At 41.9% G+C, this 24,391-nt stretch overlaps 1 protein-coding gene across 1 annotated transcript in view; it reads left to right on the top strand.

Moving 5' to 3' along the window:
- Positions 1-2,546: 2,546 nt before the first annotated feature.
- Positions 2,547-24,391, top strand: part of golph3a (golgi phosphoprotein 3a) — a 77,445-nt gene continuing 55,600 nt past the window's right edge. The window contains exon 1 of the mRNA XM_080212548.1: positions 2,547-2,994. Within this exon, the coding sequence (XP_080068674.1) occupies positions 2,800-2,994 (195 nt within the window). The 5' untranslated portion in view covers positions 2,547-2,799. The remainder of the gene's footprint in view (positions 2,995-24,391) is intronic.

Below are 24,391 nucleotides of genomic sequence, written 5' to 3'. Positions count from 1 at the left end.
TAGACAACATCACTGCGCTGCCCTCATCTACCTTCTTTGTTACTCCTTCAGAAAGCTTGTTACCCCTTCAACTTTGTGAGACATGATTTTCCACTCACAAAACATGCTCACTGTCCCTAATCAGTTCTTGCCTCTCTAAATGCCTGTAGATTCTGTCTCTCAAAATACCTTCTAACAACTCACCCACTACAGATGTAAGGTTCACTGGCCTGTAGTTCCAAGGCTTTTCCCTGCAGCCCTTCTTAAACAAAGGTACAACATTTGCCACCCTCCAATTTTCAGGCACCTCACCTATGACTATCGATGATTCAAGTATTTCTGCTAAGGGATCCGCAATTTCCTCCCTAGTCTCCCACAATGTCCTAGGATATACGTCATCAGATCCTGGGGATTCATCTACCTTTATGTGCTTTATGACTTCCAGCACCTCCTTCTCTGTTACACTTCTCAAGCCATCCCTTTTATTTTCCCAAGTTTCCTAACATCCATGCTTTTCTCAACATTGAATACTGATGAGAAATATTCATTTAGGATCTCGTCCATCTCTTGTGGATCTGCACATAGATGACCTTGTTGATCCTTAAGAGGCACTACTCTCTCCCTAGTTACTCTTTTGGCCTTTATGTATTTGTAGAAGCTCTTTGGATTCTCCTTTGCCTTATCTGCCAAAACAATCTCATGTCTTCTTTTTGCCCTCCTGATTTCTCTCTTGATTCTACTCCTACATCCCCTATACTCTTCAAGGGATTCACTTGACCCCAATTGCCTATGCATGTCATGTGCCTCTTTCTTCTTCTTGACCAGGGCCTGGTCCTGAGTCATTCAGGGCTCCTAACTTCTTGTCCTTAACTGTAAGAGGAATGTGCTTATCCTGAACCCTGGTTAACACACTTTTGAAAACCTCCCATTTACGAGACATCCCTTTGCCTTCCCACAGATTCCCCCAATTAACTGTTGAAAGTTCCTGTCTGATACCATCAAAATTGGCCTTGCCTCAATTTAGATTTTTAATTTGTGGGCCAGACCTTTCAATGTCCATTGCTGTCTTAAAACTAATAGAATTATGGTCACTGGTCTCAAAGTATCCCTCACTAACACTTCTGTCACTTTCCTTATTTCACAACAGAAGGTCAAGTTTTGACCCCTCTCTAGTCGGGTCACCCAAATACTAAATGAGAAATTTCTCCTGAAGACACACAACAAATTTCTCTCCATCCAACCCTCTGTGGCTGTCCCAGTCAATGTTGGGGAAGTTGAAATCCCTTACTACTACCACCCTACTTTTCTTGGAGCTCTCTGTAACCTCCTTACATATTTGCTCCTCAATTTCCCACTGACTATTTGGGGGCCTATAGTACAACCCTATCAAAGTGATTCCCCCCTTCTTATTTCTCAGTTCTACCCATATAGACTCAGTGGGTAAACTCTCGGATATATCCCCTCTGAGTACTGCCGTGATGTTTTCCTTAATCAAAAGTGCAACTCCCCCTCCTCTCTCACCTCCTGTTGTATCTTTCCTATAGCATCTATGATTTCAAGAATTAAAAAGAGGCCTATAGCATCTATGACTCACCTGATGAAGTGGAGATGCTGGCGTTGGACTGGGGTAGACACAGTAAGAAGTCTGACAACACCAGGTTTAAGTCCAACCAATAAACTGTGTTCACCTGATGAAGGCACAGTGCTCCGAAAGCTTGTGATACCAAATAAGCCTGTTGGACTTTAACCTGGTGTTGTGAGACTTCTTACTGTACCATACAGGAACAGAATTTGGCCATTCAGCCCTTCAAGTCTGCTCTGCCATTCAATCAGGGCTCATTTGATTCTCATCCCCATTCTGCAGATAACCCTTGTGCCCTTATTGATCAAGAACCTACCTATCTCTGTCTTAAAGACACTCAATGACGGGGCCACCGTGACCCTCTGTGGAGGACGTAGTAAGAAGTCTCACAACACCAGGTTAAAGGCCAACAGGTTTATTTGGTAGCAAACGCCACTCATTTGGTAGCGTTTGCTACCAAATAAACCTATTGGACTTTAACCTGGTGTTGTGAGACTTCTTACTGTGTTTACCCCAGTCCAACGCCGGCATTTCCACATTACTTCTGTGGGCGCACAGCGTTAAATTCCAAGTACTTACTTCGGAAAGTAACAAAACTAAATCCTACAAGATCATTGCAAATAGTCGCGCCCCGCCCCCCTGTCCTCGGCTCCCCGCCCCTTCCTCTCGCCTCGCCCCGCCCCTTCTGCTTTGGGCGCGCAGGCCGTCTCGTTCCGCCCCTCCCTTTTTCTCCGCCCCCTCCCTCTCGCCCCGCCCTCCCTCTCGCCCCATCACTCGCCCCGCCTCCCCATGCCGTCCCGTCCTTCTCCCTCGCCCCTCTCCGTGAGCCGCCACCCTTCTCCCTCGCCCTGCTCCCTCGTTCTGCACCTCCCTCCCCGCCCCGCCCTGCTCCGCTCCCTCGTTCTGCACCTCCCCCCCGCCCCGCCCCGATTCGAATGTCTCTCCCCCCCTCCCTTCGGCCGCCTCTCTCAGGACTCGGCGGCGGCGCCTGACACCTCCCACTGTGACGTCAGCGCGGCCGAAGCGAGCCGCCGCCATATTTGCTGGAGAGTGAACCCAGTGAGGGGGGGATTCCGGGCTCCTCCAGCCGGACCTTTCACCCCTGTACGGCCGGCCGGCCAGCCAGCACCGAGCGACAACAATCGCTCCCCCCCCTCCAGCTTAAATTTATGAAGCCTCACTGCTGACAAGACAACAAGCACCAGCGGCTGCCCCCTCCCCCTCCTCCTCTTGGAGCCATGTCGACTCTCACCCAGAGGAGCTCCGGCCTCGTCCAGAGGAAAACCGAAGCTTCGAGGAACGCAGAGAAAATCCCCGACGACGACGAGGAGCGGAGGGCCGAGCAGGAGCAGGAGGACGAGAAAGGCGACTCGAAAGAAACTCGCCTGACCCTGATGGAGGAGGTGCTGCTGTTGGGCCTGAAGGACCGGGAGGTCTGATTTGTTTTATTCCGTTTCCATGAGATGAGACAAAAAAAATTGATTTATTTTTCTGCGGAGTAATTAGAAAACACACGGTGTGATTGGTGTGAAAATGTAGGCCTCCAGGATTGTAGCAGTCAACCTAACCTGGACGGAAGGACTGACTTCAGGGGAGAGAGGCAGGTTTTTTTTTGGAGATGATTGACATTGTCCTGAACCAACAGTGAAGGGAATGGCTGATGAATTAGAGGGGGTGGGTGGCATTTCTCCAATGTGAGTGAAGGGGGGGTGGCTGCTTCCGCACAGCAAGTGTGGTTGTTGGTAAAAGTACACAATACCCCCAGTGAGTGAACACCAGCTCAGTTCCGGTAGCAGGTTGACTCAGGGCCAGGTATTGCAATAATAATCAACATACTGCAAATCATACTTAAATGGACAGGCTGTGCCATTTTTATTGAACTAAACAGGAGATTTAAAAAAATAAAAACTCGACATCTGAAATTACAACTAATACCTTACCACTGTTCATAACATGGCACAATAAACAGTTTCTATTTATAAAAGTCCCAAGGCGCTTTCACAGCAACTTCTGCAAAACAAAATTTGACACCCATGTACCTGAGGAAATCTCTGGAGCTGATGGCTAAAAGCCATGTCAAATTTGTAGGTTTTAAGGAGGAAGTTAAAGGAAGAGAGGTGGCAAGCATTGGTGAAGCAATTTTAAAATGAGATGCGAGAGGCCCAAATTGAAAGAGTGCAGAATGCACAAAAGGTTGTGGGCTAGAGGAAGTGACATGGGTATGGATGTGGCAACTGAGGGACAGATTTGAAAGCCAGGGTGTGTATTTTAAAATCAAGTTGTTGCATCAACAAGGAGCCAGTATATGTTAATAGGCATAGCGTTGATGGGTGATTGGGATTTTCATGAGTTAGTATAAGGATGGCAGAGTTTAGGATGATCTCAAGTTTACAGACATCAAAATGTGAAGGGCTGGCCAAGAGTGTACTGAAGTTGTCATGGTTAGAGGTAACAAAGCCATGGATGAGGGTTTCAGTTGTGGGTGAGGCAAGTGTTAGGTTGGGTATTGAGATGCACATGGGAATAAGGGGTCTTGATGCACTATGTGGCCAAAGCTCAACTAAGAGTCACATAAGATGTTGGTGCTGGGAACAATCCTGTTTGACCTTAAAGGCCTAGAATAAAGGCATAGTTTGTGGTGGGAATCAAAGACAATTGTTTTGGTTGTCCCAAAATTTAGTTGAAGGAAACTTAGCTCATCTAGTCCTGGATGTCAGAGTCTGACAATGGAGAAATAGTGAGAAATAGAGATGATGAGGCACCGCTATGTGTCATCAATATACATGTGGAAACTGATGTGTTTTTGGTTGATGTTGTCATAGGCAGTATTGTAGATGAAAACGGCGGCCAAGGGTAGATCCTTGGGACACCAGAGATAATGGTGTGGAGCAGGAAGAGAAGCCATTAGTGGTGAGTCTTTGGATTTGATTGGATAGATATGAATGAAACCAGTTGGATGCATTCTTATCAAACTAGACGTTGGAGAGTTGTTTGAAATGGGTGATGTAGTCAACTGTGTCAAAGGCAGCAGACAGGATCTGGAGGGATAGTTTACCATAGTCACAACATTTGTGATTTTGGTAAGAGTTATTTCAGTACCTGACTGGGAAGATTTAAATGTTAAGCTCCCAGAAGGATTGGCATGGAGTTGGTAGAGCCCATGCATAATTTTATTGCTGAATGTGGGTGAGGTTACTGTATATTTTGTTAAGGCAGAGTAGATGTATTGATGACTAATCAGAGATTCAAATTGTTCCAAAGGCTAATGGGGGGGGAGAGAGGAGGAGGAGGAGGAGGAGGAGGGATGGTGTGTGGGGCAGGTGGGCAGGCAGGCACCATTACATCAGACATGATCTTATTGAATGACAGGGCAGGCTCAAGGGGCCAAAGAGACATCTGCCCCTAATTTGTATGTTTGTATGTGAACATAGCTAACAACAAAGAATCTTTTCATGACATGTTAGACTATTATTTTTGTAGATTGATAGACATGTTGTATACTTTCAGTATAGTAATTTTTTAAAAGAAATGTTTGAGGTTTGGTATCAAGAAAAGCAAGCATAGTAATTACTTAAATAAACATTTAGTGTAGCAACCTGACTATTGAAATTTTGGAATGTCTGTAGAACTTGCTGTTACATTCATTTTGTAACACACTCAGCCTTGATACAGGAGTCAGTTTTGTTTAAAAATGCTTCAGAATCTGCATTTCTAAACATGACTAAATGGCTTGTCTTAATTTTAAAAAATGCTTGTAACAGCTGTTGACTGTTAACTGTTCAGTGAAGGTTTGTATTTTTAAGTAGAATGCTCCAAAAATTAGGCCAGGGTGTTTAATAACTGACTTTTCAGAGTAGTCCTAATCTAACTTGTCAAATTTTCCAAGCACAGTGTAAAAATGAGCTTATTGATTTTTCCATAATTTAAATTGTGTTTTGTCCATTGACTGTGGTTTCAGTGGCTCAATAAAGGTTATGGCCAAAGCAAAGTTTGCTTATAAAAATGTTGATTTTATGGTATTTACCTTTTTTCATTTATTGAGTATCTTTCTTGTGCAACTTGTGTAAACAAAGTTAGATAACACCATTTACACCACAACTTCTTTGCTCTGAGGGCAAACTATTATAGGTTTGAAGTTGCATTTGAACTTTTGAAGTAGGAATTTAACTTTTAACTAGTTCAGGAAAAGTTTTTTTTTTCATGTTGTAGCAATGATTCTTGGTTTGTGGACTTGATCAACTACATCTTTAGATTTTAACAGTCACTGCACTTCAAAGTAATCAATTAGATGTAAAGGGCATTGGAATTATTTAGGATGTGATATGCTGTATATAAATAAAGATTTGTTCATTAACGGGCTTGTCCATGCAAAAGTTTTAAATTTGTAGTTCAGATTAAATTGGTCAATTACAATGTAACATTTGTAATGAATTTCAAATTGACTCACTTTCGCTTTGACAACACGAACAAACTGTGAGCTCTATCATTGGAAGGACCAGGGCAGCAAGTGCACAGGAATAACATCATCTCTGGGTTCCCCTCCAATTATGAGTAAAAATTCAGGAATATTTTGTCCACGAATACTGTGGGAGTAGCATTGCTACTTTTGAGTTCAGCAGCTAAGGGAACATGCATACTCCCACCATCTCAAGGACAACTAAGAATGGACAGTAAATCTGGTCTTGCTAAAATTGCCTGCATCCCAAAAATAAATGAAAAACATGGCAAGTGTGTCCCTGAAAAGTAAAATCAAAAATTGCCACTATTGTTACAGTGGCCCTATCATGTATTTGTGGTTAAGATGATTCATTTTACAGAATTCACATTTTCTCTTCATTACTTTTGTCACTCCAGCTAACATTCTTGTTCCTGTGTTAAAACCGTTTTGATTCTTTGTCTTTTTGTGGTCAATGGTCACTCTTTTTTATTTTGTTCAAATGACAATTTTTCATACTTAAAATATTCTGACATTTGTCCTATATTTAACTGTTAGGTATTGAAATTCAGCCTGATCCTGTCCTGATATGACACATCATCCAATTATGTATTTTCAGGAGGTGTCACTGGCAGTTGATCAGGTTTGGGTCTAAGTGGGGGAGGGGAGAATTAGGCTGATTTTTCTTCTCTTTAGTCTAGATCATCTGTTTCTTATGGATCAGCTAACCTATAAATAAAGGCAAAATACTATGGATGCTGTAAATTTGAAGTAAAGTTAAAAATGCTGGATTAACTCAGGTTTGGCAGCATCTGTGTAGAGAAGCGGAGTTAATATTTCAGGTCTAAAAGACAACAAAGAAAGTTACAGTACAGCAACAGGCCCTTTGGCCCTCCAAGTCTGTACCAACCATGCATCCAGGGACCATATCCCCCTATTCTCATTCTATTCATGCATTAGTCAAGATGCCCCTTAAAAGTCACTATTATATCTTCTTCCACTAGCTTCCTTGACAGTGAGTTCCAGGCACCCACCACTCTCTGCATTTAAAAAAAACTTGCCTTGTACATCTCCTTTAAACCTTGCCCCTCACATTTCAAATCTATGCCCCTAGCAATTGGCTCTTCTGACTAACCACTCTGTCCATGCGCTTCATAACCTTGTAGATTTCTATCAGGTCACCCCTTAATCACATTCGTTCCAGTGAGAACAAACCAAGTTTCTCCAACCTCTCCTTATAGTAATGCTCTCGTACCTGGCAAATCTTTTCTGTACCTTCTCTGAAGCTGCCTTATCCTGTGGTAGCGTGGCAACCAGAATTGAAACTGTATTCCAAGTGTGGCCGAACTGAGGTTCTATAAGGCTGCAACATGACTTGCCAATTTTTAAACTCAGTATTTTGGTTGATGAAGGCAAGCATGCCATATGCCTTCTTGACTACTTTCTCCACCTGCATTGCCACTTTCAGTGACTTTTGTACCCATACACCCAGATCCCTCTGCTTATCAATTGTCTTAAGCATTCTGCCATTTACTATATATTTCCTATTTGTATTACCTCACATTTGTCTGGATTAAATTCTATCTGCCATCACTTTGCCCAAGTCTCCAACTGATCTGTATCCTCTGACGGTCCTCCTCGCTGTCTGCAATTCCACCAACCTTTGTCATCCACAAATTTACTAATCAAGTTAGTTACATTTTCCTCTAAATCATTTTATATATAACAAAACAGCAACTGTCCCAACACTGCTCCCTGAGGAACACTACTAGTCACAGCCCCTTATTCAGAAACTCACCCTTCCACTGCTACCCTCTGTCTTCTCTGACCAAGATGTGGGTATGCCGGCGCTGGACTGGTGTAAACACAGCAAAAAGTCTGACAACACCAGGTTTTAGTCCAACCTATTTATTTGATAATATACTCGCAAGCTTTCGGGTTAGCCCCTGATGAAGCTTGCGAGTATATTATCAAATAAATAGGTTGGACTAAAACCTGGTGTTGTCAGACTTTTCTCTGACCAAGCCAGTTCTGTATCCATTCTGTAAGCTCACATCTGATGCTGTGTGACTTCATCTCCTGTACCCGTCTGCCATGAGGGATCTTGTCAGAGGCCTTACTGAAGCCATGTAGACAACATCCACTGCCCTACCCTCATCAATCATCTTCGTCACTGCCTCAAAACTTGATCAAGTTAGATACACAACCTCCCCTTTACAAAACTGTGTTGCCTCTTGCTACTGCGTCCATTTATTTCCAAATGGGAGTAAATCCTACCTTGAAGAATCCTCTCCAATAATTTACCTATCAATGATGTAAGGCTCACTGGCCTGTAATTACCTGGATTATTCTTGCTACCCTTCTTAAACAAAGGAACAACATTGGCTATTCTCCATTCCTCCCAGACCTCCCCTGCAGCCAGTGAGAATACAAAGATTTCTCTCAAGGTCCTAGCGATTTCCTCCCTTGCCCCTCTCAGCATTCTGGGGTATATCTCATCAGACTCTGGGGACTTGTCTACCTTAAATGTTTTTCAAGGACCCCAATACCTCCTTTTTGATCTCAACATGACCCAAACTATCTGTACACCCTTTCCCAGGTTCATCATCCCCAAGTCCTTCCCTTTGAATACTGATGCAAAGTACTCATTTAATATCTTGCCCAGTTCCTCTGGCTCCATGCATAGATTTCCTTCCCTCACCTTGAGTGGGCCAAGCCCCTCTCTGGCTACTCTTGCTCTTTATATATGGATAAAAAGCCTTGTTATTTTCCTTGATTCTACTGGCTGATGACTTTTTGTGACCCCTTTAGCCCTCCTTACTCCTTGCTTAAGTCTCTTTCTACTTTCCTTGTATTCCACACTTGCTTTGTGTGTTTAGCTTCCTAGCCTTGACAAATGCTTTCTTTTTGTTTTTGAACTAGGCCCACAATCTCTTTCATTATCCAGGGTTCCTGACACTTGCCAAACTTATCCTTCACTCTAACAGGAACATGCTAGTCCTGAATTCCTAGCAACTTACACTCAAAAGTCTCCCACATGCCAGATGTTGATTGCCCTCAAACATCTGTCCCCAATCTACATTCTTCAGTTTCTGCCTAATATTGTTGTAATTAGCCTTCCCCCAATTTAGCACCTTCACCTGAGAACTGTATTCATCTTTACCCATCAGTACCTTAAAACTTACTGAATTGTAATCAACGGTTCTCAAACTGCTCCTGTGCTGAAACATCGACCACCTGGCTGGGCTCGTTCCCCAGCAACAGGTCCAATACGGCCTCTTCCCTAGTTGTTATCTACAATCAAGAAGCCCTCTTGGATGCTCCTTCCAAACTCTGCCCCATCCATGCCCCGAGCACTAAATGAGTCCCAGTCAATATAGGGGAAGCAATCATTTTAGTTTTACACCTTGGAATGAGGAAAAAACATTGAGTATGTGGTTGCTGGAAGGCCTAACCAGAGTTTGGGTATGAAGAAGATATAATTGGCAATAATATTGCAATTTTAGTACCCAAGATTTCTGCAAAATATACAAAATCCATCTTAAAACATGGTCTTTCTTTAGTGCTGAAAGAAGCTAGTAAATAGGCAACTGGTGTAGTGCAGAACATTACAAAGAATATGCTGAGGCATTGGGATTATATTATCTGTAGGGTAAGTCACTGCAAAGCCATGAAGCTGAGCCAAACATGTTGCCCTCTCTGTTTTAGTCTAACAGCCACACATAATAAGTGCTTCCATGGAAACTGCTCCATGATCAGCCTTGGAATATTAAATACAAAAAAACTCTTGTTCAGTCTTTCTTTTATGTAGACTTTCTTTGTGTAGTGATGGTGTTGCTTGTAATGTTGGTTTGAAAAATTGGTGAAAAGAACAATATAAAAGCAAAATATTACAGATATTGGAAATTTTTGAACTGAAAACAAAATGCTGGAGATGCCACAGACCTGGCTTCATCCATAGGGAAAGAAACAGAGTTCATGGCCTGGATTTCCATGGAGTTGGGCCAGTGGTTAGGGAGACTACACCATGATCTGTCTGGCTTCATCGTGGATGTAGATATTTCATATCCCCGCAATTTTTGTGGAGTCGGAACAACTTCTGGACGACTTGTGGTTTTGTGGCCTTTCAGAGGAGTTGCGATTCTGGAATCCTTTTGAAAGATAAGTTTTCCTGTGCCATACATATCCCTTCCATGCAAATAGTATGTGCTATTCAGAGAACCAAGAGACCATTTAATAACACTTGGAAAAACGTAAGTTCTGACCACCTCTCTGTTGATACGGTTCCCAGGTGGCCTTGTCATAAATGCATGGCTGAGCCCCAAGAAATTCAAAAGGATTAGCTCAGCAGAAGTTCAGTTTTGACAGGTGAAACTGGAGTGTTTGCTTTGATTGACATCTTTGATATAAGTTATTCCTTCTTGGTTCCAATTATAGGGCATTGGTGAGGCCGCAGCTGGAGTACTGTGTGCAGTTTTGGGCGCCGCACCTGCGCAAAGATATTTTGGCCTTGGAGGGAGTGCAGAGGAGGTTTACTAGGCTGATACCGGAGTTGAGGGGGTTGAGCTATGAGGAGAGGCTGAATAAACTAGGCTTGTACTCGTTAGAGTTTAGAAGAATGAGGGGAGATCTCATTGAGACGTATAAGATGATGAATGGGATGGATAGGATAGAGGTGGAGAGACTCTTCCCGCTCAAAAAAGACAGTAGGACTAGGGGGCACAGCCTCAAGATAAAGGGGGGGTGGTTTAGAACGGAGTTGAAGAGGAACTTCTTCACTCAAAGGGTGGTGAATCTCTGGAATTCTCTGCCTGTTGAAGTGGTGGAGGCTACCTCGCTAAATATGATTAAGACGCGGGTTGATGGGTTTTTGATAAGAGAGGGGATTAAGGGTTATGGGGAGAGGGCGGGAAAGTGGAACTGAGCCACGACAGATCAGCCATGATCTTATTGAATGGCGGGGCAGGCTCGAAGGGCTGGATGGTCTACTCCTCCTATTTCTTATGTTTCTTATGTTAAATTCCTGTACGTCTATTTGGATAAGGCTAAGAAATGTGAAGTGAGGGAAGTTTTCTGTTATTCATATTGTGAATGGCCTGGCCTGATTATTGTGAGAACAGTTTCTTTCCAAGCACTTTTCTGAAAGAATATTTTTTCCTCAACATTTCAAGACTTGCCGTTATTACTATATGGCTCATTGGGTGGCTGAATGGGCATAGATGGTGCATTGGGAGAGGGTGTGAGGGTATGGACTGGAGGGCTGAATAGTTTTTAAACCAACTGGAACATAATATCAGATTTTAAAAATTAATTTGCGGGATTTGGGCGTTGCTAGCAAGTCCAGCATTTATTGCCCATGGTTGCCCTTCAGAAAATAAACAACTGTAGTCTCTGAAGTGTAGATACACCCAGTGTGCTGTTAAGGAGGGAGAATTTTGATCCAGCAACAGGGAAGAAATGGTGATATATTTCCAAGCCTATATAGTGGAGTGATTTGTAGGGGAATTTCCAGATGGTGGTGTACCTAAGTATCTGCTGCTCTTGTACTGCTAGCTGGTCATAGCTGAGAGTATGAAAGGTGTTGTGGTGATTTTCTGCAGTGTTTCTTGCGATTGTCCACATGGCTGTTCGTCAGTGGAGGATTAAATGTTTGTGGAAGGGGTAGCATTCAAGCAGACTGTTTTGTTGTGGATAGTGTCAAGCTTCTAGTGTTGTTGGAGCTGCACTCATCCAAGTAATTGAAGTGCACTCCATTACACTTCTGACTTGTGCCTTGTAGATGGTGGACAGGCTTTGTGGGGTCAGGAGGTGAGGATTCTTAGCCTTTGACCTGCTTTGATAGCCACGGTATTTATATGGCTAGCTCAGTTTCTGGTCAATGGTAACCCCCAGAATGTTGGTAGTGGGGATTCAGTGATGGTAATGCCAGTGAATGTTAAGGGGTGATGGTTATATCTTCTCTGTTTGAGATGGTCATTGCCTGGCACGTGACACTTTGTCAGCCCAAGTCTGGATATTAATCTAGGTCTTGTTGCATTTGGAAATGAACCACTTCAGTATTTAATGAATTGTGAATGGTGATGAACATTGCGCAGTCATCTGCAAACATCCCCACTTCTGAAAGGACAGTCATTGCTGCAGTAGCTGAATTAGGCCTAGGCATCCTGCAGTAAAGTTTATTTATTAGTCACAAGTAAGGCTTACATTAACACTGCAATGATGTTACTGTGAAATTCCCTTAGTCGTCACAGTCTGCCGCCTGTTCGGGTCAATGCACCGAACCAGCATGTCTTTCAGAAGATGGAAGGAAATTAGAGCACCTGGAGAAAACCCATGCAGACATGGGGAGAAGGTGCAAACTCCACATAAACAGTGACCGAAGCTGGGAATTGAGTGTAGATCCCTGGCACTGTGAAGCAGCAGTGCTAACTGCTGTGCTGGAGTTGAGATCATTGATCTCCAACCACTACAGTCACCTTCTTTTGTGCCAGGTATGACTCCAACCAGTGGAGAATTCATCTCTGATTTTCCTTGACATGTTTTGCTTGGGCTCCTTGGTCAATCCCTGCTTGATGTCAAGAGCTGCATCTCTCACCTCACCATTGAAGTTCAGCTCTTTTGTCCATGTTTGAACCAGGCAGAATGAGGTAGTCCTTCCAAATAGTCTGCCCTATCACTCACCCACCCTTGAGCTGCTTTAGAGTTGTTGGGACTGTCTCAGTCACACCTTCGCTTCCCAGAGCAAAAATTGTGTTGTTAGGAAATAACCTTGTTTGCAAAAATCTAGCCTAACATTTCAGATTTTGAAATATATTTGATCTAGAATGTTAACTCTGATTTTCCACCCACAGATGTTTCCAGATATGCTAAGAATTTGCAGCATCTTCTGTTTTTATTAGTGGAAAACAGTATGTTGGGATTGCACACTAATCTTACATGGTGAATTCCTGAGTTTAATCAAACCATCTAGTGTAATATAAGAAACAGATGGGGGTTAAAGCCAAGGTCATGACGATTACCAGTGTATCTTGCCAGGCCAGTTACTGTACACTGTTTGCCTTGGAACTAATTCTGCCTTTGCTCTTAGCTTGGGAGTTCCCACAAAGAAGACCATTTTTAAAAAAAAGTTGTCCGTTGTTTTGTTGGTCAAAGAAAGCTGGTTATTAAGCATCAAATGGTCTGCTATGAAGACAGTCAAATTTTGCTTTATATTGCTGTCCTGCTGAAGCATTATGCTGAATAGACAGTGCAGTTTGAGAAAGGGGAACAGTATTTGGAATATGCATTTTGAATCATGAGTATAAATTCTACTCTTGAGTGTAACCGGAAAATTATGCCTATATTCACTTGTGCTGGTGAGATAACAATTTAAGTTTCTGATGATAATTTGTGTAATTGAATAAAATCTTCTATGAATCCATGTATTTGGGTGTCTTAAGAGAACTTAATTGTTTTTTTCTTTGAATTGGAGAGAAGTATTGATGTAGTTCAAGAGTGGTGAGGTAGTCCAGTTTTATTTAATGCAGCTGAAAATGGATGTATTACATAAATATGCTCTTCCAATAAGTGTCTGGTCCTTCCAACTGTAACTAAGCTGATATTAAAATTACTTGCTATAAAAACAAACTGTTGAAACTGTTTACCTATTTCATTGGTGCACATTTAGTCTTTTTTTTAATAAATATGTATCTGCTAGGGCTTGTGTACCTAAATCAAAAATTGTGCAACACAATTTGAAGAGCCTTACCTAATCAGTAAATTCTCACACTGTCAATGTGGATACTGATCTAGCAAACAGATCCATAAATCAGTGTAAAAGATCATGTTTTTTGGTGTTTCCAATTTCTTTATCTTATTTGCTAGTTGTGCTGATTCTGCCCAGATTGCATGATATCACTGGATGTGAACAAGTGGATACTCTACTCCATAGTTGTTCAGAGACTAAATATTTTGAAGAAGGCAGTGAATGTCGTAATAGGAATATTTTTAATTACAAACTTGTCACCCTGTTATTGCTTAGTTATAGAATATGCTGTAGGCCAATAATCAGTATAATTCATTTCCAAGCATGGACCAAAAAAAGGCATCTTTCTGTAACTGATTTTGCTTTCTCATACTCCAATTCATTTTGTGCCATACTTTTTTCTGCCACCCTTTTCTCGACTTGTTTTTTGACTGTCATTTGGGCCTTCAGAGTATAATCTCGAGCATTAGCCATAGTCATGGAGTCATAGACATAGAGTCTTACAGTACAGAAAGAGGCCCTTCAACCCATTGTGTCTGCGCTGGCCGTCAAGCACCTACCTATTCTAATCCCATTTTCCAGCTCTTGATTCATAGCCTTGTATGCTTTGGTGTTTCAAGCGCTCATCTAAATGCTTTTTAAATATTATGAGGGTTCCCGCCTCTGCCACTTTTTCAGGCATCGAGTTCCAGGTTCCCACGACCCTCTTGATGAAACGGTTTTCCTCAACTCTCCTCTAAATTTCCTGCCCTTTACTTGTAATCTATGACCTCTGGTTATTGACCCCTCTACTAAGGGGGAAAGTTCTTCCTATCTACTCTATCTATGTCCTTTCTAATTTTCTACGCCTCAATCAGGTTCTTTGCCTCAACTTTCTTCTAAGGAAAACAGCCCCAACCTAGCCAGTCTCCCTTCATAGCTGAAACATTCCAGCCCAGGCAACATCCTAGTGAATGTGCAGTCACATCCTTCCTATGGTATGGCGACCAGATCTGTACATAGTATTCTAACTGTGGACTCGTGTGTTTTATATAGCTCCATCATAACCTCCCTGCTCTTATATTCTATGCCCTAGCTAATAAAGGCAAGCATCCCTTTTTTATTATTATTTATTAGTCGTAAGTAGGTTTATATTAACACTGCAGTAAAGTTACTGTGAAAATCCTCTAGTTGCCACACTCTGGCACCTGTTCGGGATGTGGAGATGCTGGTGTTGGACTGGGATAAGCACAGTAAGAAGTTTCACAACATCAGGTTAAAGTTCAACAGATTTATTTGGCAGCACTAGCTTTTAGGGTCTGTCTCTCCTGAGACTCCGAAAGCTAGTGCTGTCAAATAAACCTGTTGGACTTTAACCTGGTGTTGTGACACTTCTTACCTGTTCGGGCACACTGAGGGAGAATTTACATGGCCAATTCACCTAATCAGCATGTCTTTCAGATTGGGAGGAAAGCAGAGAACCCGGAGGAAACCCAGCAAACATGCAAACTCCACACAGACAGTGACCTGAGCTGGGAATCGAACCCAGGTCTCTGGCACTGTGAGGCAGCAGTGCTAACCACTGTGCCATTTGCAGCCTTAACCACTTTATCTACCTATCCTGCTATCTTCAATGATCTTTGCACTCCAAGGTTGTTCTGGTCCTCTGTACTTCCTAGGATCCTACCATTCATTGTGTATTCCCTTGCATTGTTAGTCCTCCCAAATTGCATCGCCTCACACCTTTCAGAGTTAATTTCCATTTGCCATCGTGCTGCCCATTTGATTAGCCTGTCTATATCTTCCTGCATTCTAAGGTTTTCCTCCTTGCTATTTACCACACTCGTAACTTTCATGATATCTGTGAATTTAATGATTATATCTCTCTCATTAGTGTCTAGATCATTAATATACACCCCTAACAGCAAGGGGCACAGCACCAATCCCTGTAGTACACCACTGGATGCAGGTCTCCAGTCACAAAATAACTTTTGAACATCAGCTTCTGCCTCCTGCCTCTAAGCCAATTTTGGATCTAATTTGTAAAATTGCCCTGGATCCCCTGGGCTATTACCACCTTGATCAGTCTCCCATGCAGCACCTTATCAGTTGCCTTATTGAAGCCCATATAGACAACACTAACTGCACTGCCTTCCTGTGCACCCCTAGTCATCTCAAAAAAATTCAGTCAATTTTGTTAGACATGATCTTCCCAGACAAAACCATGCTAGACTGAAACCCGGAACCTGATGTTGTAAGGCAGTAATGCTAACCACTGTGCAGCCTTGCTGTCTGTAATATTTCTAACATCAATACTTCTAACACTAATTTTAATACCGCTTCAAAAACCAATTTTATATTGGGTTATGTCGGTTAGCTTGGGAATGTACTACTGAGTTACCACCAACACATATCCTGTTCCACCAGAGGCCCAAACATCCTTCACCACTGCTACACAAATATCAAACATGCCTCCCACTCTATTGCCAGTCCACACTTTGGCAAATCAGCCAACAGGACTGTGCTCCTGCTCCCGGCTTACAAACAAAAACTGAAGCGGCAGAATCCATCTAAAAAAGTTGTGTAATGTTGGTATCAGGAATCGGATAATCTTCTACGGGACTGCTTGGAGTCAGTGGACTGGTCAGTATTTAAAAACTCTGCAACCAGCCTGAATGAGTTCGCCACTACCGTAACTGATTTCATCAGTAAGTGTATAAGTCTGTGTGCCAACGAGAAACCATGGATGAACAGGCATATCCCCTGCTTGCTGAAGTCCAGATCTGAGGCTTGCAAGTCAGGCGACCCTGACCGATACAAAAAAGCCAGATATGATCTAAGGAGATCCATCAAGATATCAAAAGACAGTACTGGAACAAGTTAGAGTGCCAGGTTAGTCACACGGGTCCCTGCTGATTGTGGCAAGGTCTGCAAGACATATGCTACAAGATGAAGGCATGTAAAATCGCCAGCTTCAACGCAACCCTCTCTGATGAGCTCAATGCATTCTATGACCATTTTGAGCAGGAGGTCAGTGAAAGCATACTCTCCACCCTGGAAGAAACCCTGGATGAACCTGTATCTGGGGTCACCATTGAAATGTCTGAGCAGCTTTCTCAAAGGTCAACCCATGGAAAGCAACTGGCCCAGATGAGGGTACCTGAGCGAGCACTCAGATCCTTGCTGAGGATATTCGCAGACATCTTCAACTTCTCTTTACAACAATCTGAGGTCCCTATCTGCTTCAAGATGACCATCATCCCAGTACCTAAAAAAAAAGCCAAGCAGTGTGCCTCAATGACTATCGTCTGGTGGCGCTGATATCCATCATTGAATTGCTTCAAAAGGCGAGTCATGACATGAATCAATTCCAGCCTCCCAGACTACCTGGATCCACTACAGTTTGCCTACCATCACAACAGGTCCACAGCAGACACCATCGCCTTGGCCCTGCATTCAACCCTGGAACATCTAGATAACAAAGTCACCGATGTCAGAGTCCTATTTATTGACTACAGCTCAGCCTTGAACACCACTTTTCATAAGAAACTCATCTCCAAATTTGTGGCCTGGGCCTTGGCTCCTCCTTCTGCAGCTGATCCTGAACTTCCTAACTCAGACCACAATCAGTAAGGCTAGGCAACAACACCATCTCCATGATCATCCTCAGCACTAGTGCCCTACAAGGCTGTATTCTCAGTCCCTTACTATACTCCTTATACAGCCATGACTGTGGCTAAGTTCCCCACCAATTTGATTTTCAACTTTGCTGATGATGGGACAGACGTCAAACAATGGTGAGACAGAGTAAAGGAATGAAATGGAGAATCTGGTGAACTGGTGCGGCAACAGTAATCTTTCCCTCAATGTCAACAACACAAAGGAGATTGTCATCGACTTCAGGAAGCATAGAGGAGAGCGTGCACCTGCCCATATCAATAGGAACGAATAGAAAGGGTCAAGAGCTTCAAGTTTTTTAGGTGTCCAGATCACCAACAATCTGTCTTGGTCGCCCATGCCGACACTATAGTTAAGGAAGCCCACCGATATCTCTACTTTCTCAGAAGACTGAGGAAATTTGGCATGTCAGCTACGACTCTCTCCAGCTTTTACAGATGCACCATAAAAAGCAGTCTTTCTGGTTGTATCACAGTTTGGTATAGCTCCTGCTCTGCCCAAAAAACTATAAAAGAATGTGAATGTAGCCCAATCCATCACGCAAACCAGCCTCCCATTCATTGACTCTGTCCATACTTCCCACTGCCTCAGCAAAGCAGCCAACATAATTAAGGACCCATTGCACCCCGGATGTTCTCTCTTCCACCGTCTTCCATTGGGAAAAAGATACAAAAGTCTGAGGACACGTACCAACTGACTTGAGAACAGCTTCTTCCTTGCTGCCGTCAGATTTTTGAAAGGACCTACCTTGCATTTAGTTGATCTTTCTCTACACCCTAACTATGACTTTAACACTACATTCTGCACGCTCTCTTTTCTTTCTCTATGAACGGTATGCTCTCTATAGTGCGCAAGTAACAATACTTTTCACTGTATGCTAATACATGTGACAATAAATCATATGAAATCAAACTCTTCCAGCTCCTACTTGAGTGCTTACACCAAATTTGCTCTCCTTGTGTGGCATGCATCTGCAATTTGTTGCAGACATTTGACGATTCTCTGTCAAAATATGTACTTCCTAAATCTAACATGCTTGCTTAACTTTATGCATGTGTCTATTTAACTCGAATCATCTATCCATGTGGATGTAGCCTAATTCTTTGTTCTTTTCAGCATCTCAGTCAAAACTCCCTTTTTAGAATTTTTTCTTACATATAATTACTTTTGCAGTTTATAACGACCTTGTAAATGGTTTCATCTGAACCTTTTCTGTGGCTTTTACAGCCGCCACCATGAGAAGGAACCAAAACTGCACATATTGCTTTTTGATAGTCTTGCACAACCACCAATAATAAACTTTTGTCCATGAATACATGCTATACACAAACGCAGCCCACTAATCTTACAGAAGGCTGCTTTTTATTAGGTAACTTTGTTTGATGGACAGGATAGAGGTGGAGAGACTCTTCCCGCTCAAAAAAGACAGTAGGACTAGGGGGCACAGCCTCAAGATAAAAGGGGGGCGGTTTAGAACGGAGTTGAGGAGGAACTTCTTCACTCAAAGGGTGGTGAATCTCTGGAATTCTCTGCCCGTTGAAGTGGTGGAGGCTGCCTCGCTAAATATTTTTAAGACGCGGGTTGATGGGTTTTTGATAAGAGAGGGGATTAAGGGTTATGGGGAGAAAGCGGGAAAGTGGAACTGAGCAGCGACAGATCGGCCATGATCTTATTGAATGGTGGGGCAGGCTCGAGGGGCTAGATGGCCTACTCCTGCTCCTATTTCTTATGTTCTTATGTTCTTTGGCAAATTAAGACATTGAACAGTTAATAGATTTGGCTAGCAAAATCTGTCAACCTAATAAATTCTAGCAGATTAGTGAGAGAGCAGTACTGTAAAATTCTGTATTAACTCATTCTCTTTAACTGTACAATGTATTTCTAATGATCCACTTTAGCAACTTGTCTGTAACAAGTTAAACAAATGTGCCAATGATTTCTAGTTCTGACAGTTCTCATATGGACAATTCATGGTCCTAACATCAGTCAGTGGGAAGAAACCTAGACTTCTTGTATATTCTGAGAGGCAATCAACAGTAATTTGCTTGTAAAGGATCAAGTTGAAACCTAGACTTTACAGGTAAAGATGGATGACTTCAAATAAATACCTTAAAGAAGGTATTAAAACAAAGATAATTTACTAGGTAAATTTAGTTTTGTTGCAAAATGTTTAATTTGTTTCTAATTTTTTTGGGCCCCAAAAAAGTTTGTTGCTGAGGGGTAAGAGGTGGACAACTTTTAAAGTGTTTAGTTTGTTAGTTTACCTCATTTGTGATTAGTCTCGTGACTGGTCATTCAGTGTATCTGTTTTTATAATTCCTTCATTTATCATTCACAGTTTCCTCTTTTGTTTTGTGACTTGTCTAATCAGTTTTGATTTGGTTTAAGGCAATCCAATGAAGTGTGACGGAGAAAGTATTGTCAGCATTTATTGTATGCAAGGTTTTTAATATGCTAACGGTAGATAAATAATTTATACGTTAAATATCCTGATGTACTCTGTGGTCACTTAAGATCTGGGTTTGACTATAATCATTCAGTATTGATTTTCCAATCTCGTCCCCTTTTTAGAAGGCTCATGTTGAGGTTTGAAGCAGATTGTGACCATATTCTTTTGATAGGCTTGGCAAAATCCAAATGCTATTTGACATTTTTAATATGGGGTTGAGGTCATGGGTAGACATTGTATCCAATTAACTAAGCTACAATGAGTGGCACAATTTATTTGAATAAGCAGTAGCTGTGCATAGTTAATTCAGTGCAAAGTCCATTTTACTCATTGCAGCAATCTGCAGCTGCTTGCCAAGTGCTAACATGAGATTTGTGCAAAACTGATTTTTCAATAATCTGTCAATAAATGCAATGCTACGTTATTTAGTATGTCAGTAATATGCTGTGTGAAAAAGTAATTTCACCCTGGAATTTAAGAGAAATATCATTCCAAATAATAGTTCTGAGTTTTTGGATGTTAAGATTCATGTATAAATTGTTTATAGTAACCTCTCGATGGCTAGCTCAGTGGTAAGGTTATTGTGAAATCATAGCTATCTCTACCTCATAAAATGTTGCTTCACCAAAGAAGTCCAAAGCTAGTCGTGTTAAGCCAATAATTTTACAAAATTATCATGAATTCTGTAATTTAAACGACCTAAATATAGGACTTAAATTGAGTATTCATTTGCATTTGGGTGAGCAAATGTGCTTTCTTGATCTTCTCATGAAGCCCAGGAAACCCGTCATTTGGAGATGCTATTTTAATTTTATATCCCTGTATTTTTGAGTTTAGTGTGTGAAGGATTTTTGTACTAAGCGATAGAATACTTTCCATTTTGGAAACAGTATCAAATCTAAGCATTTTTCAGTTCTAGTAAAACAGAATTGAGTGAAGTGTGAAAACTGTTGCTATAAGGATAGATTGAAAAGGCTGGGGCTGTTCTCTAGAAAAGGGAAGAAAGGAAAGGCAGTTAGATAAATCTGACGGCCTTTAAGATTATGAAAATATTTGATATGTTATGACAGTTACCACGTAGAAGAACAGGGCAGCAGATACCTGGGAATAACACCGCCTGGAAGTTCCCTTTCAAGTTTCTCACCATCCTGACTTAGAAATATGTTGTTGCTGCTGCTTCACTGTCGCTATGCCAAATTCCTGGACCTCCTTCCCTAACGACACTGGGCATACCTACACCTCAGGGACTGCAGTGGTTCAAGAATGCAGCTCACCACCATCTTCTCAAAGGCACCTAGGGATGGGCAATAAGCGCTGGCCTAGACAGTGATACCTACATCTCATAAATTAATTTAAAAAGGATATTTTTGCTTGTTGGGTTGTGGGAAGGCATATTTATGAAATAGTGACTAATAGGCAATTTAGGAGAAGCACCTTTATCCAAAAAATAGTTAGAATGTGGAACCTACTATCAAAAGTTGTATTTGAGGCCACCAGCATAGATGTGAGAGGTCTTGTGTTGTCGTGGTAGTGTCCCTAACTCCAGGCCAGAATCTGTTGTTAAAGTCCCATTTCAGGGCTTGATGATCATGGAAGGTGAGTTCATATGTGACCAAACAGGTTGATCAACCTGCTTATGTCCTTCCAATATTCCTGATGGCAGGTCGTTAAGGCAGGTCGGGCGGGGGGAGAATGTCTCCGAGTCAGCTATATTGCAAAAAAAAGGCAAACTGCTGCAGCACTTTGCCAGACATAATCATGGATCATTCCAGTGGAAATCTGTGGTTGCCAATGTCCTCTTAAGGCATGGTACCTGAAAGAGGAACAACGTGGATGCATTTAAGATAAAGCATATAACACATGATTGAAAATGGGATGGAAGGATATATGATGAAATTAGATGTAAAGTAGTGGGAGGAGGCATGTGTGGTGGACATAAATGTCTTCATGGACCAGTTGGGCTGTTTCTATGTTGTATATACTATAAGAAAGTTCACATTAAGTTTGGTGACATCTGTGGATGGAAGAAAGTATAATTAAAGTTGATCTTTTGTCAGAATCAGATGATATGGATGAACAGCTTGTTGGGAGGAACAGCAGCAGGGAAAGGAGTCAGGAGAAGGAAAAGAGGTGGAAGACAGATAATTGACAAAACTAATAATACAAGGCAAAATCAAAGCATCTTGCATCATAGCAGAAAACCGTTCAACCCAATTCTGCACTGTGTGTACCCACTTATTTGCCCACTGCCTCTTTGCCAATTATTTTAAATTTGTGTCTGTCAGTGAAAATAGTTTCTCCCTATTTACTGTCAAAACTCTTCATATGTTTGAACACCTCTATTAAATATCCCTTTAATGTCTTCTGCTCTGAACAAAACCATTGAATTTATACATCCTCGTGTTTCCATCCAAATATGCATCACTCATCCTTCTCTGGCAGCATCTATAAGGAGAGAAAAGAGCTGACGTTTCGAGTCTGGATGACCCTTTGTCAAAGCTAAAAGGCATAAGAAGTGGGAGATATTTATACTATAGGGTGAGGGAAATGAAAGATGAGTCATAGCCACTAAACAAAGGGGAAAGACCAAGAGGTGCTAATGGCAGTTCATGGAGAGAATAAGAAGGTGTGAATGGCCAAATGGTAGAGAAGTTGAAATCAGAGGGTGAACTGTGACAGATGAAGATGTGGAGGGAGGTGAGAGAGAGGTAAAATTGAGAAAAAGGGGGAAAAGGGAAGCAAAGGTGAAGAAAAGGTAAGATAAGGGAGTTTAAAAAAAGGGGAAAGATATTTGTTCATTTGATGTGTTATTCATAGCTGTTTCAATGAATATCAGTTATCTAATGGTTTGGTAATCTGAAGTCAAAAAGATGCCAAAGTACTTGTTCTCATTTTTGATTTGTTAATAATCTAATGGTGTGATCTTTGCCAGATTGACTGGAGATGTAGTGGGTGACGAGCTATTTTCAGTAACTTATTGGTGTTGTCTGGAAATTAGACACCACGATCAGTTTGTACCAAAACTTGTTTACCCAGATGCTGTTATTCGTGAGACAAGAATTGATTCACGGTTAACCTAACTTAATTAACCAATCCTTATCATACAATAACTCTCAATTCCCATGATAACTTAATGCTTTCTGCTTTCTGCCTGAGATTCCTGATACAATGCCGGGTCCAATTCACTGAGCTCTGTCATTCTTCTTTATGAAAGTTGATCTCGCACGTCCTCTTCCGTCTTTGCCGTAGATTGAGTCTTCGTAGGTGGTCAAGTTGAGGCTTTGCTGGAGGTGGCCTCCAGATGTCTTTTCTTATGCCCCTCTTGTGCCTTTCTGGAAGGTTCTCTGGCTTCCAACTAATGAGTTACCGGGCGTGAGTTGCAGCACCCAATGGGATTGGTAGTTCTATATGTGGAAGATTCCAGGGCCCCAGAGGTGTCCACCCTCAAGTGCACATTGCCCCTTTCCGTCAGGGAATTCGGACAGGCCAAGCCTAAAAGGAAACACAGATCAGAGGTGAGCTAGCTGCAGAGGTTGTTGAGTGCTGTTGAATTTAGATTGTCCAATTTTGTGTTAAACTTAGTTGCTTAGGCCATTGGCCACATTAGGACAATGCAAGAATGCAAAATTTCAACGGGAACAACAATCTATACTGTGTAAGAAAAGGGGTGCTGCTTAGTTGGCAAGTTACTCTAGTTGGTCGATGATGACATGGCAAATGGTACACTTGCTAGAGGCTACATATATTCATATACAAGGACCAAAAGTCCAAAGATGTGAAGGTTAAGTAGATTGGCCATGCTAAATTGCCCCTTAATGTTCCAAGATGCATAGGTTAAATGGATTAGCCAGGAGGACAAATTTCTGAAATGGACAAACACATGGGAGATCACGATTTTTGATTCTTTCATGGATAGTGCATGCCACTGGCTTGGGCAATATTTATTGCCATTCCTATTTGCACTTGAGAAGATGGTGGTGAGCTGCCTTTTTGCAGCAAGTTTTCCATTTAGACAAGATAGTTTAGGCTATAAGACAGCCAGAAGATGAGATATTGATGCCTTTATGTGTTAACTGGAGTTGCATGACTTCAGATGATTCAGCAAACATCTTCATCATGTCAAATTTTGGCTTTTCATTTAATGTTGATAAATGATTGTGAGATTACGAGCAATGCAGATATCTGTTTACTGTTTGTTTCTGCATAGCTTTTGCGGGTTAAAGAATTAGTACCAGTTCTTGGTTGATTAAATTTGATAAATTTGATTGACAGTGATAAACTACAAAGGGTTGTGAAAGAAGCCCTGTCCATCACACAAACCAGCCTCCCATCCATTGACATTGTCTACACTTCCAGCTGCCTCGGAAAAACAGGTACCGTAATCAAGGAGGAAAATGATGTAAAAGTCTGAGGACATGTACCAACTGACTTGAGAACAACAACTTCTCTGCTGCCATCTGACTTCTGAATGGACCTATCTCACATTAAGTTGATCTTGCTCTACATTCTAGCTATGATTGTACTCTGCACTCTCTCCTTTCCCTT

The sequence above is a fragment of the Carcharhinus amblyrhynchos genome, chromosome 1 (genome assembly GCF_965287045.1).
Source record: "Carcharhinus amblyrhynchos chromosome 1, sCarAmb.v2.hapA, whole genome shotgun sequence".
In the NCBI taxonomy this organism is placed as follows: Eukaryota; Metazoa; Chordata; class Chondrichthyes; order Carcharhiniformes; family Carcharhinidae; genus Carcharhinus; species Carcharhinus amblyrhynchos.
The sequence above is the reverse complement of the archived record's forward strand: the minus strand, read 5'-3'. Positions and strand labels throughout refer to the sequence as shown.